A 14,268-nucleotide genomic window follows, 5' to 3' on the forward strand; every position below is an offset into this window, starting at 1 on the left:
TTTGAGCTAAATGCATCTCATATCTTTCCAAACACTGCCACCTAGTGATGATACCAACACTGTTGCAGTAACCTGCTCCATTCTAATATTAGAAACAGCACTTATGCTTACTCTGTGATGTTGTAGACTGATATTGACTGTAAAGATCTATATCTTTAAAATCTATAAATTGAGTAATAACAGTGAAAACTTTAGGTTTTCAACAATAGGAGTTGCCAAATTTGTACATATAGAAAACATTTACTCTGAACAAATGTATAATTAAAAAAAAAGTGCAAATTGCAAATAACCCTCCATTCTGCTAACTATCAAACAGCTGCATAACTGAAACCAGGCACTGTTTATTTAAAAACCCATATATATCTGGATGTATGAATGGGCTTGTTCATTAAGCTTTTAAATCAAAGTCCGAGAAAATACACCTAACAGCTTTTACCATGAATGAAAACAATATAGATACTTTGATTATGAATGATTTCACCTTCATTTATAAAGATAACTGTGGTCAACAATGGGAGGACTTTGATGTATCCAAAAGGTACAGTTACAGTTTACAGGAACAGATTTGCATTTCTGTCTGCTTACCAGCAATAAATTATTTTCGATATTTATAATTCAGGGGGATGAGACTGTCCAATAAAATTTGTATATGCCCTATGGAGGCATTTAATTAATATGTATGCTCCATTTTTTGCAAGACATAAAAGAGTAAGACTACATCTTACATACAAATATCTGCTAAAAGTGAATTTTGAAGACCTTTAAAAAAACAAAGTGTGTAATTATTTGCATAAAAATACATATGTCTTTGTATACAGTATGTGTCGATGGATGTCAGGAATCCCCTCCACTCTAGCTGTTTGACTGACAGCTCCATTGAGTCATATACAGCATGCTGACAGGAGTCATTAAAACGTCCTGTGTCAGGTTATGTTTTACAAGGCTTAAACGGTAACTCAAGCAGAAGCCTGTGAAACAGTGGCAGTATGGATTGCTGTGTGTGTGTGTGTGTGTGTGTGTGTGTGTGTGTGTGTGTGTGTGTGTGTGTGTGTGTGTGTGTGTGTGTGTGTGTGTGTGTGTGTGTGTGTGTGTGTGTGTGTGTGTGACTGAGAGCTGACATGCTGGGGGGGTTGGCTCTACTTACTCTCATCCATCAAGTTCATACAAGCCAAGCACTGAATTGCTAAGGCAGACGAAAGGAAGGTCATTCCTTGTTATATCAGAGAACAATGCATCTCCCTATCAAGTGTCCTAATGCGTCTAGACATATTGCCAACAAAAGTGCTTACAGTTTCTGGCTTGCTGTTGGGTTGACTACCTTAATATGGTGCAAATGAACACAATAAGAACAAGCAGGAGTGCCTGCCTCCAGGTAAAGTGAACCAAAACCTGTGCAACAAATTTTTTTTGCCTGTTTCACAAATAGAGAAAAACTCAAAATACCAGTCAATCAGAGACAAAATCCCTTTCTTCCACTAGAGAAAAATCTTGTGCTAACACATACACAGAGGAACCTTTAAACAATAAAAATAATCTCTATACACAACTATTGGACTTTCAGTAGTTAGGTAACCCAATTGATCCTGTCAATAGCCACTAATCCAATGCGGAGCAATTAGGTGTATGTGGACAATGACAAATATGCAGTTTTCAGTTGATCAGACCCAGTGTCTTGTTTTTTGGGGGTCCAACAGTCTAATTGGGCATGTCATGTGGGAAAGGGAAAAAAAACATCAAGTAGCCAAACACAGAAATCTGCCCACCTGATAGTAGTAGCCATTGTCCGTCTGGTATGACTGTGCTCCGATGTTGGGGGTCCCAAGTGCAGTTTTCAGAATCTCTTCACAGCCTGAATCACATGGAAAGAAACATTAGTCCTGTGAAAACACGTCTCATTAAGCACAAATATGTAAGAGATAATGTGCAGTCAGTCGGTCATTATCACAAAATAAATCTACTTTACAGCTGTGTTCTAAAGCTTAGGCAGCTGACTTGTTGCCTCACTTCTCCTTTTAGACGATGACTTTGCAGGTGCAAAAAGGTGCCTCACAAAACTGATTTCGGACAGACTTCTGAGGCAGCATAACAGTTAAATGATCTACAGCGAAATAGCGTGAGCTTTGGTGAGAACTAAAAAAAAATGAATTACTACAATACTAATTTCTCACAAGAAATGACATAAAAAGTGGAAAACGTACATTTACACATAAACTGCACCACCAATCGCACATTTCAGATGCCATCTTTCTTTTTTAACATAACTGCCACAGAATGGAATGCACGGGATTGTGGGATATCAAAGGCAGTGAAAGATTCGTATATGCTGCCTTCAAGAATCCACCAGATGAAGGTATCTCGGGAGACAAGAAAGTGAAACTAACATTGGTATTGGACGTGCGTTGATGTCTTCCCAGCTTGGAATGCGTCCTATGAAGACAGCATTTTTTAAGCTTTCAAACGCAACCTACATATCACTCAATCCATGGCTACTCAGCAAATAAATAAAAAATATGATATGATGATATGATATTAGAAAAAATATTCAATAGACCTATCAACAAGATGAACACTACAACAATGAATCAATTTGATTTTCAAAACCAATCGATAAGTGAAACAAAAGATGGCACTAGTTCCATTAAAATGCAAGTCTGTGTGAAACATAAAAGTAGCCCAAAACCCTGTAGCAATCGTGTTTCGGGGGGGGTCACTTCAACCTGCGGGCTAGAAAAAAAAAAAACTGCGGCAACAGTGCAAAAGTGCCATAGTTGACAACTAAAATTATGAATTATCTGACCCCTGAATGCTATCAGAATATAGTACTCTAGAGCACTGTGTAAAAAAAGTTGTATCAATTTGTGGCACAATTCCCGAATCTTTCTCTGCACTGATATGCTATACGTTCCTGTAAGATCTACCTCATTTAAAGGGATAGTTCACCCAATTAGGAAAATTCTTTCATCAATTACTCACCGCTATGTCGTTCCTATCCTGTCTGCATTTCTTTTTTTGCTGGAGAACACGAAAAAGAAGATATTTTGAAGAATGTTGGTAACAAAACAGTTTAGTTCCGATAATTTTTGAAGCGAATGGGATTAAAAACTGTCTTGTTATCAAAATTCTTCAAAATATCTTTTAACGTTCCATAAAAGAAGGAAAGTCATACAAGTTTGGAATGACATGAGGGTGAGTAAATGATTTTTGATTGGACTATCACTTTAATTCTAATTCCGAATGTTCTTTATGAAAGAACAAAATGAAGCTATTGATTGAGTTTGCATCACCACAACAAATACATAGTTTAGAAGGATTTCCTTATATTTATTATATTTTTCATTAGAGAATCTCAGATGTACATTGACTAATTCAAGAAATGGGGACTTACTGATTTACTAGACACTGCGGCCATTGTACAGTCCGTACAAATCAGCTTCTGCTACTTTAAATTTCAGATCCTTATTTGACGACATCTTCTCTCAACCCATGCTTGAATTATTGAACTATACACACTGTAAAATTTAGGCCTCCTTTGCTCCACTTACAAGAAAAATGTCAAGATCCTCATTTTGATAAAAACTTGAAGTTCAACATTAGATATTATGTTGGAAAGGGGAATTGTTCTCTTAAATATAAGGCTATATTGTTGCTCACACACACAAACAGACAAGCCCATCAGCAGAAATACAACAGGCTAAGTAAAATGCCATGAATAAATAACGTACTCAGAGCCACAGCGTAGGGCAGCCAAGGGCTTGACTCCATTTATAGTCACATAACAGGAAGTGCAGTGAAGATTTGGAGCTCTGTCTAACATCTCAAGTGGGCCACAGTTCGATTTGGCTCCGGGAATGTCCCAAATGGGAACATGTTGTGGGCAATACATAAATATATAAAGCTGTACACAATAGGTCAGTTTTAGCAGATGCCAAAAACAGACCAATGGTAAAGCAGTGGTACAATCCTGCATCTTTTAAGTACACCAAACAGAACAGCAGAGTATCCTATGGGACCTCAAAAGAACAAACATAGGCTTTGGCTTTGTAGACTTGGTGTGCGTGCTGGGGATCAGGGTTTGGGGGATTCATTATGGAAAGAGTGAGTGGGAAGACCACTGGGGCTCATTAAACACTCTGGGACAAAGTCTTTCGGCCTGGAGCCCATTTGGCCTGCTTACTTCTACCTCTTCAGTCACTTCCACAGAGCGCTGACAGAGAGACGTTGTACCCGGGTCCAGGTGCCTGCCTGTGGCCTGCCTATTCAGCTGGCAGATCTGGGCTTCATAAGTCTGCCAAACAGCGCCAGTGTCCCTGCCTGACAAATGTAACCCTGTTTACTGTGCTCTTAATGACAGTAAAACAGGGGAAAGCGAGTGCGCCCATCTAGACAAGACAATAAGTGTCCTAAAGCAGCTATAAATAATATTTAGAAATTAGACTGCTGAACCATGATTACACAGTAACAGACTGTGTCTGTGTAACCCTAAAAAATATCCCATGGCGATGCTTGACACTATAATCAGGAATAAAGTCCCCCCTTCTTTTAACTGAGAAGCACAACCCGCGCTAGTAAGTGAATTACTATGCTGTCATTATATGGGGAAATATTTCAATCTGATAAACCTTAATTAAAGGCACACCCAGAGATGCTCGTAAATTTGCTGTTCAAATGTGGTTATTTTCAATTAGGCAGATCAAGAGTGTTCAGCGTTGAAGCAGAGATCTCTAATCAGGTTGTGCTCACTCAGGCTATTCATTATTCCTTGCAATTCTACACATAGAAGGGAATGCTAAAAAGACAGAGCTGAAGTGCACCTTTATCGATCTCTGGATTCTTCAGATGAATTGTTCAATAAAATGAAGTGATAATACTAGTCTGGAGATAAAATTGCATTTATTTCTTGAACGATGCACAACTTTGTCTTTTTAATACAGAGGTATAGCACAGGCAGTCTCTGTCTAAATAAACACGCTGTCTAGCACTCAGTCTTAATCTCTGGAAACTGTTTCTGTTTGGCACACTTTGTGCAGAAATTAAAACCTGTGTGTGACAGAATATAAGAGATGTGGTCTTTATTTGATGCCACAGTATGAACATTTAGGGCTAAAAGGAAGCTATAGTATGTATTAAAATAATTTTTATAATCAGTATTTTAATCTTGTTTTCCAATAAAAATAACTTTAAAATAAGATACATTTACATACATTATTTAATTTCTATTGCATTATTTAATTATTAAATATTTTTCATTGGGGTGAAGCAGGGATTCCAAAACTTTTTTAATGGCTGATCTCCTTTTACCTAAAATATTAATTTAAAGTACTGCCTTAGATTTTAAGTTCATATTTCAATAATTGAACAACACATTTGCATGTTCACATTTCTCTGATGTTGGTTAATGGTCCCATAACATGCAGGTAAACAAATAAATGATTTAATTATTTTTAGAGTGTTATTTTGATTGTGTGTGGGTTTTTTATAGTATTTGATTGTTTTGTATTTTAAAATGGATTTAATTTATTATTTATATTTAATTTATTTGTTTTAATGTTTCAATTTTTTGATGATTTAATTAATTATTAACTTTTCATCATCAAATGACCCCCCCCCCCCCCCCCCAACAATTTCCTCATGGTAAAAACAATCAAATTAATTCTCGATTCTCAAAAAAAGAAAAAGAGTAAAGTATTCTTATTTTACACCGTTTTTCTTCTGTAAGTAAATGTATCTAGGTTTGAGGATGTTTTGATATTTTTACTGGAAGACGAGAATGAATAAGAAGATTATTTTGCAGTGTAGCTCATGATTTCATGATCTGATGTTTTTAGAACCTCTTTGAACAGATTCATCAACGGTATACATGGGCATGAAATACTGCTCGAGGGGAACTGTCCTCTTACCTTTGATTGCAAATACTCCATGACAGAAATCTTTGAAGTTAATTCTGCCATGAGCATTGGGATCCAGATACTTGGCAAACTTCTTAACCTGAAAAAAAGAAAGAAAAAAAAAAGAGGATAGTCGTGAGAACGGTAAGCACAAAGTCGAGGAGGGCGATCACATGTTCAGGATGGTACCTTCCTACAGATAAATGTGACGAAGTGTGTTTTATCAGTGGTCAGCTTCACCTCCCACAGATGATGCAGTAGAGCAGCTGCTGTCAGGATGTGTCATCTCCCACTGTCAGCAAGTCTTTGTGATGGACAGCTGTCCAAGAGAAATAGACTGATCCTGACATTCTGCTGACACGTGTCACGACTCGCTTACTCAACTCATAGACGATTTGCCTTCAAACACCTTGGTCAAGCGTAGCTGTATCCTATAAACCATGTTTTTCTGTATTGCTCAGCGGTTGCTTTTTCGTGGCTTAGAAGACTTAAGAGTTCTCAGTTATATTTAAGTCTCAAATGTTCTTGTCCAACATTCCCTAAAGATGACACACAGACCATTGTTAACATACAGTCTGTTTAAAGCTATCAAATTTGAAATGTGAAAAGCATAGCTCAGATAATTTGGTCTTGGAAGAATTTGATGAGAAATGTTCATAGCAAGTTCACAGTGATATAAGGTGCTAATCTGTGTGTTTACACAGCCTTTTTAAAACGGCAGGTGCTGGTGTTCCTATCGTCATGGATAGTTCCTATAGTGCTGGTTTAGACCCTTCTCTGAAGTAGGAGCTAAATTAGTTCCCTCAAAAGAGTTCCTAGAACTAAAATAGTTCCTAGTTCCTGCGGTGCGGACACGCCAAAATCCGGGTGCTTCTGTCAATAGTTCTAGGAACTATGAAAAGGTTCCTCTGGTGCGAAAGCTCCTATAGATGAGATTGAAAGGTCCTTTGCCTCTAGCAAATGTCTTCATTCTCACATCTATAAGAAACTGATAGATTAAGGTTTGTTTGTTTATTCATGCCAGCTACCTTGGTTGCATGGTGAGGGAGATATTAAGAAGATCTCATTAGTCATTTTTCATTCCTATGGGAAAGTTGCCCTTAAGGGCTGCCAGACTTGTTCGAGTTTATGAGAAGATGTTCCATGGTAACACAGAAATCATCGTAACTGTGTTTCACACCTCACACACAGCTCCTTGACAACGTCACTCCTTTCTAAATATATTCACCTCCAATAGGAGAAGTGTTCTTGACAACCTCTCAGTCTTGAATCTCTCGCCTTATAACCTGCAAGGATGATTCACCACGCTGCCACGAAAAAAGAGGTGTTTAGTGCAATAGCTCTAACAGAGAGATGAAACACAGTGGCCATTAAAGCAGGCGATGTGATGCATCTGTGTAATGATGCATGCACACAGAGGAGCACACATGAGCTAAATAAATCACTTGCCCCAAATTCCTCTACTTTAGCACAGACAGAGAGAGAAAGTAATTCCGAGAAGCCTACAGAAAAAATGCAATTCATATTCACACTACCAATCAAAAGTTTGGGTCAGTAAGTGTTTTTTATTTTTGCAAGAAATGTATACTTTTATATATTAATTCAGCAAGGATGCATTCAATTGAAAAAAAAGTGAAATTTATAATGTTACAAAAGATTTCTGTTCTGAAATAAATGCTGTTCTTTTTCAACCTTCTATTCATCAAAGAATCCTGAAAAACTGCATCACGGTTTCCACAAAAATATTAAGCAGCAGAACTGTTTTTACCATCAACAATAAAAATAAATGTTTCTTGAGCATCAAATCAGCAAATTAGAATGATTTCTGAAGGATCATGTGACACTGAAGACTGGAATAATGATGCTGAAAAATTCAGCTTTGACATCACAGGTTAGAAATAGCAAACAGTTATTTTGAATAGCAATAATATTTTCACAACATTACAGTATTTGTGATCAAGTAACTGCAGCCTTGTTCAAAAGCAATTTAAAAATCATAACTCCAAACTTTTGAACGACAGTGTACATAATAGTCATATACAGTATGTTAAACAATCAAAGTAAAGTTGCATATCTGCATATCAATGGATGTGGAGAAACAGCAGAGCGATTAGTTGCATTTAATGAGGTGGTCAGGTGAGGTGTTTACTTGCGTAACAGACCGAATGCATCACCTTTATCAGGGTCCACCATCAGCCAAAAGGAAGCATAATGTTTTTTACCGAATTAGAAATGGAATAAACAAAAAATGTGACAAACTAACTTTTTTTTTCTCCCCATTATTTAAATCAAAGATGCTAAAATGCTTCCAGATTGTACCCGGCCCAGTTTAAGTCAACATGCAGGAAGAGTTTTGTGCAGCAGATGCATCAAATCCTGTTCTTAAATTGATAGTTAAAGTCCCCCTGTGGTAAAAATCAAGCTTTTAATGTTGTTTATATGTCTATGTGGTGTTTTTAATATGCTTTAAGACAAACCATGTACAAATTAATAAGTCAACACCATTGCTGAGTATTTTGCAGTGAACTCAAAAATGCAAGATGAAATCGCTGGTGATTCTGACCTTGTAACCAATCACGTCAACGAGTGGATCTCTGAGCTTCTGCAAGTGAGGGGAGGCGGGGCTAATTCATTTAGCATATACTAAATGAGGCAAGGGTGTAGAGTTACATTCAAGCTATTTTAAGGCATGAAGAATTTTTTTCAAGGAAAAACGTTTAATATGTCATTTTGGTGGTCAAAGAAGAGTTTTAAGGGATGAAATTATTGACTACAGGGGGGCTTTAACAATAATGAAAATGCTGTCATCACTCACCCTCATATTGTTGCAAAGCCATAAGATTTTTGTTCATCTTCAAAACACAATGAAGATATTTCTTTATAATATTTTCTGTCCCTCCATCAAAAGTCCATTACATCAAAACAATCACGCTTCAAAACATTTCCTAAACACTTCCATATGAATTGAGCAGTTTAATCCAAGTCTTCTAAAGAAACATGATCGCTTTATACAGTATGATGAAGAGACTTCATGTAGGCTTTTATTCACATATAAAGACTTGGATTACATTTAAGATGCCTTTATGATTTTTTTAAAGCGTAGGGGAATGAGAGGGAAATCTCTCAGATTTCATTAAAAATCTAAATCATCTTCATTTTGTGTTTTGAAGATGAACTGAAGTCTTATGGGTTTGGAATGACAGGATACTCATGAGGGTGAGTAACAGATTTTTGGGTGAACTATCCCTTTAAAAGATGTTCTTTGGAGCTTTTCTTTTTATTTGGGTCTTTTCAGTTTTCATCACTAAAACTGGCTACATCAGCAAAAACAAAAAATTCACTCCATGTCCAGATTAGCTGCAGATTTATTACCAACAATATGTTTCTTTAAACTCACTGAGCACTCACTATCTTCATCCTCACAGTCATATGTGATGAGTTAAGCACCATTCTTGTTTTCAATTCTGCATTCTGTTACATCTTAGTCATGAGAAGTCATACAGCATCAATGAACGATTAAATTAAAGCTCAGTCAGATGCTGTTGACCCTCACATCTTGTCACTGTGTGATCTATCAGGGTCCCTGTGAAGTAGTGCTGTTAATGAGTGTTGTGTCAAGGGCTCAGTGTTAGCGCTCTTCAAGGCCACTACAGTGCAGCCTGTGAGAGGGGAAGAAGAGCAGAGACACGCGTTCACCACACGTTCTGCACTGAAACGTCCTCGTGTTCTTCATGCATACCAATCACTGCAATCCTCATACAGCGTCAGGAAACGGACTGTTGGGGGGGGGTGAGAGGGAGGAATAAGGAATGAAGGTGAAGACTAGATGGAGGAGGAAGAAAAAGCTGACGTGAAAAAGGCATCAGAGAAAATGGAAAGTGTATGAGATAATAGCCAGGAAAGGAAAATGGAAGAAGGGATGATAACATTTGAAATGGTTTAAGACTGAATGCAACTAACAGATTAAAGAAGAGAAATGGAGGATGGATTGGTGAGAAGACCTGCCAGGATTTCGAGACGGTCATCACAAACATTCAAGCTGCTATCATGACTGTTCCTCACAACTGTGACTCAGAATCCATGTAGAGAGACCAGTCATCTGTGACTGTACCTCACACTAACACTCACGCTGTTACATCACTTCCTTCTGCACAAAGCACTGAACTGTATCACAGCAAATGGTACAACATGGCACAAACACATTTGCTTCAGATTAATGACAAGCACTACTTTACAGCCATTTTGAGTGCTGCACTTATTACAGGATTCTTTTTTTTATTATTATTCAATTTTATTTTGCTATAATAGAATCCAGTTAAATATAGAAAGGGGAAAATAAATGAAAAGTAGCAGAGTTATATGTAAAAAAAATAAAAAAATAATAATAATTATAATAACATACGAATATGATAACAGTTTACTTTACAATACAGTTTAAAAGTGTGGGCTCATTAAAAGTTTTATTTAAAGAAATTAATACTTTATTCAGATTTTTTTTTATTAACAGTAAAGACATTTTTGTTACAAAAGACTAAAAGATTTCAAATACATGCTGTTCTTCTGATCTTTCTATTCATCAAAGATTCTTGAAAAAAAGATGCATCACAGTTTCCACAAAAATATTAAGCAGTAGAACTTTTTTCAACATTGATAATAATAATAAATATGTATTCAACACCAGATCAGCATATCAGAATGATTTCTGAAGGATCATGTGACACTGAAGACTGGAGTAATATGATGGAGTAATGATGCTGAAAAATGAATGCCAATTTTCAGTACCTATAATCCATCATCATTATATTATTATTATAATTATTAATCCATTTCTGGTGTACACTAGATTAGGTGTGTATCAGTAGTGTACTTAAATAACAGCAAAAAATACAACAAAAAATAAAAATTAGGCATAAAGGGTATGTCGTATCGGTCGATATATGTTAATGTTTAATGTTATTTTCGTTATAGGTCCGATAAGAAAATTTGGCCAATATATTAAATCCGATAAATAATGGGTTATATCTTACAGCTGAGACACTTCAGAAAATCTAAATACATTATAAAGAAAACACAACATAATTGCAAAATGTTAAACTATCATTTGAGATAATGCAATTTACATAGTTCCACATTATAATACACCTCATTCAAAGGTGATTACATACCTCGAGACATTGCGAATTTGTCCTGTACAGCAGTTATGATTTGTATTTTGGTTTGTTCCGATTCTGTGATGAAGGCAGGGCCGTTCCTTAAGGGAACCCGCGGCAAACGGGCCGAGGGTGAGATCCTCCACCCTCTGGAACAGAATGGAACCCCAACCAACCCAGAATGCTATCGGACCGAGGGGTGGCTCCGCTTCCGTTGCCTTGCACTATCCCCTGCCCCATACGTGGGACGGCGCTGACTGAAGGTTTAGAAGGATGACTCTTACGGAGTCCTTCCCCTTTGTGCCCACTATCAATCAGATCAAATCAACCCATTTGTCACCACTGCTCACTATGTTTAGCAAGCAATACAGTCGCATGACCTAATGTGTTGTAAATATATACTGTCTGGGCTGGCATGGGTAATTTCTGAAATCAAATGAGATGATCTGAGTGCTTAATGATCACATTAATAATCCAAAATGACTGGGATAAGAGAGCCTAAAGATACAGTGAATCATTACAAAAACAAATAATAAATCTGAATCTCTAAAAAACCCTTTAGATAATACTGAATGTTAGCATGTTCAATATATGAAAAAAGCACATTAAGCAGTGCAAAACATCAAGATTTCCTGAAAAAGATTTAGGCAAACCGAGGCAGGTTGCTCATTCCGTTTTCATTACTGCTGTCCACTGAGACCATAGAGACTTATTTTAAATGACAACGAGTCTTGAGGCACCACAATTCATTATGGATTCAATTGAATGTGTAAAGGAAGCCAATTAAACATCTTAATCAGCTGAATAAAACAGCAAGTGCCAACCAAGAATGGTTGCACATGGTTGAGCAGCACACAGAACAGAAAAAAACTGATTTGTCATGTAAAAAAAAAAATACTTCTGCTACGGTCAACTAAGAGCACCAAAACTCAAACTACAATCTCAAGCCGATCACAAGATGTCCCCGATAAATCCAGCCATCTTTTGTAAAGTTATGTAACCTACAGATCCAAAACAACCTGCATGTCTTTATCTTAAACACCACCCAGCATTTACTGAAAGGCCTTTTCAGCATCATCAGAGTGTTAAACATGATTGCCATGGTGACAGTAAAGGAAAAGAGTTTTATACCTGTTATTTCATACTTGCCTAATGACAAGAGAAAGCACATTCAGGGTCCAGATTCTCCAGTGTAAGGTCCGATTCATTTAAAACAAAGCACGATGAGTGACTAAACTGACAAATACAATGTAGCCCAACTAATAGGCGTCTCGGTAAATAAGAAAAGATAATGAGGATTAGCCTGTGATTCCCATTATGTTGTTTGTTTTGGTCATGCTATTGCAGATAAGCTGAACCGACAGATCAGCTAACCGATAAACTAAACGATCACCACGAAACGCAATGTCACACACTTTGTTGCTTAAAGTACAGCATTAAATAAATCCATGAAAGACAATCAGGTTATCATTATTTTGCCAATTTCAATACTTCTACTTAATTTATTAATAAAAAAAAGTTCACTTGCTCTATTTTGTTAACATAGCACTACAGCTGTCTTCTAAGTGATTGAGTGTAAACAGTAATTTCAACTGAAATACACAAACTCAGCTCAACTGATATTCAGCAGCAGCAGCAATCCTCACACAGGCCGGTGGATATTGACTGGTCACTCCGAGGAGACATCCTGTCCATTAGACAGATTTCTAGACAAAAGTATTTATTGGCAGGTCTTATAAAAAGCGCACAGCTGACCCACCGAAGCTAGAAATGCAAGGTCAAGATCTACAATTAAGAAAACCAGTACTGCTCTTTGCTTGAGATTCTACAAACAGAACGTATATAACATCATGATCGACATTAAAAATGAAATGAATGGTTATTTTGATCACCAACTAAAAATGTGTAGCTTATTATAAATAAGAATTGCAATATGTAGTTTTCAATGTATCCTGTATTATGTCAAGTATCACAATGTCTTCAGTACAACAAATAGGGAAAACCATCATGTCATGAATTTCTTTCTTCTGTTAAGCACAAAAGATATTTTGATAAATGTTGGTAACCAAACAGTTTTAGTTCCCATTGCCTTCCTTTGTATTTTTGTCCAAACAATGGAAGTCGAAGGGAATGGAAACTTTTTAATTAACAACATAATTTAATATCATCTTTTATGTCTCAAAGAAGCGTGTCATACAGAACGACATGAGGTGGATACCTAAATAATGACATAATTTTCATTTTTGGGCAAACTACTTTCATGACATATATTTTGTTTGTCCTGGACAACAAGTCAACTATACATTTAAATGCATTTTGTCATTAAACTGGGCTATTGTGGAATTAATATTGTGATGTATTCCTTGTTCCTCGAATATTTTTTATCTGATAAATCTACAAAAACAAAATGAACTGTTGACTAAGTGATGGCAGATGACATCACAGTGGACGAAGGAGAGTGAGACGACAGTTGTCTTGGTTACTTGGCGGAAGTGCAATTATTAAAATGCCAGTAGCCTAAATAAAACTACAGCACCATAAACGTCCAGCACCAATTACAGAATATAAGCCGACCTGTTTGCACAAGATCGGTGAAAGTGATTTACTGAAATATTCCCAGAGACTGTAAGGTGCAAGGTACAAAAGTGCACCGCAGTATTAAATGACACACATTCCTGAGTCAAGAAAATGAGTAAATGATTATGTAAAGACAGTTCTTACTTCATCTCCTTGGCCGAACTGTAGACCGAGGTCCACGAAGTGCTCAACCCGAATATATCCGTCTGCATCCTCGTCGCACACGTCGAACACTTCTTTAAGCTTTTTCAGGAATACCAACAGCTGTTCTTGGTCGGGGAAGACATTGCCGTCCATTGTTATGATGATGCGCTTTTAAACGCGTTGTATTAGAGAGACTGTGATCCTGTGTGCGCGCTCGCCATCATCTCAGCTCGCGCGGAGCTCAGCTTCACTCAGCGCTCTGACATCATCAGATCAGCATCACTTCAGTTCAGCTGGAAGAAACCATCATCTGCGCGTGCGGAGGGGTCGCGAGCTCCTGCTGACGTCACCTGTGATGCGGTGTGTTTGGCTCGCCTTAATTGGTTCACGCAGTTGACATAAATGTCAACGAAACTCTGATTGGATTAAATCAATTGAATTCACTTTTACATCATTTTGGACTGTTCTGAATCCAAAGCTGTTTCGAAACAGATACAGTAGTAGATGATCTT

At 37.1% G+C, this 14,268-nt stretch overlaps 2 protein-coding genes across 2 annotated transcripts in view; one reads left to right on the forward strand and one right to left on the reverse strand.

Annotated features, from left to right (window-relative positions):
• Nucleotides 1-14,074, reverse strand: part of rab11fip4a (RAB11 family interacting protein 4 (class II) a) — a 50,730-nt gene extending 36,656 nt beyond the window's left edge. The window contains exons 1-3 of the mRNA XM_077213054.1: nucleotides 13,757-14,074; nucleotides 5,898-5,985; nucleotides 1,764-1,849 (exon numbers count right to left, since the gene is read on the reverse strand). Coding sequence (XP_077069169.1) covers nucleotides 1,764-1,849; nucleotides 5,898-5,985; nucleotides 13,757-13,909 — 327 coding nt within the window. The 5' untranslated portion in view covers nucleotides 13,910-14,074. The remainder of the gene's footprint in view (nucleotides 1-1,763; nucleotides 1,850-5,897; nucleotides 5,986-13,756) is intronic.
• LOC143722032 (actin-related protein 2/3 complex subunit 1A) overlaps nucleotides 12,317-14,268 on the forward strand; it is a 147,311-nt gene continuing 145,359 nt past the window's right edge. The window contains exon 1 of the mRNA XM_077213086.1: nucleotides 12,317-12,327. The gene's annotated coding sequence lies outside the window, so the exon portion shown is untranslated. The remainder of the gene's footprint in view (nucleotides 12,328-14,268) is intronic.

The sequence above is a fragment of the Siphateles boraxobius genome, unplaced genomic scaffold (genome assembly GCF_051911475.1).
Source record: "Siphateles boraxobius isolate OS27281-9 unplaced genomic scaffold, OSU_SipBor_1 66, whole genome shotgun sequence".
In the NCBI taxonomy this organism is placed as follows: Eukaryota; Metazoa; Chordata; class Actinopteri; order Cypriniformes; family Leuciscidae; genus Siphateles; species Siphateles boraxobius.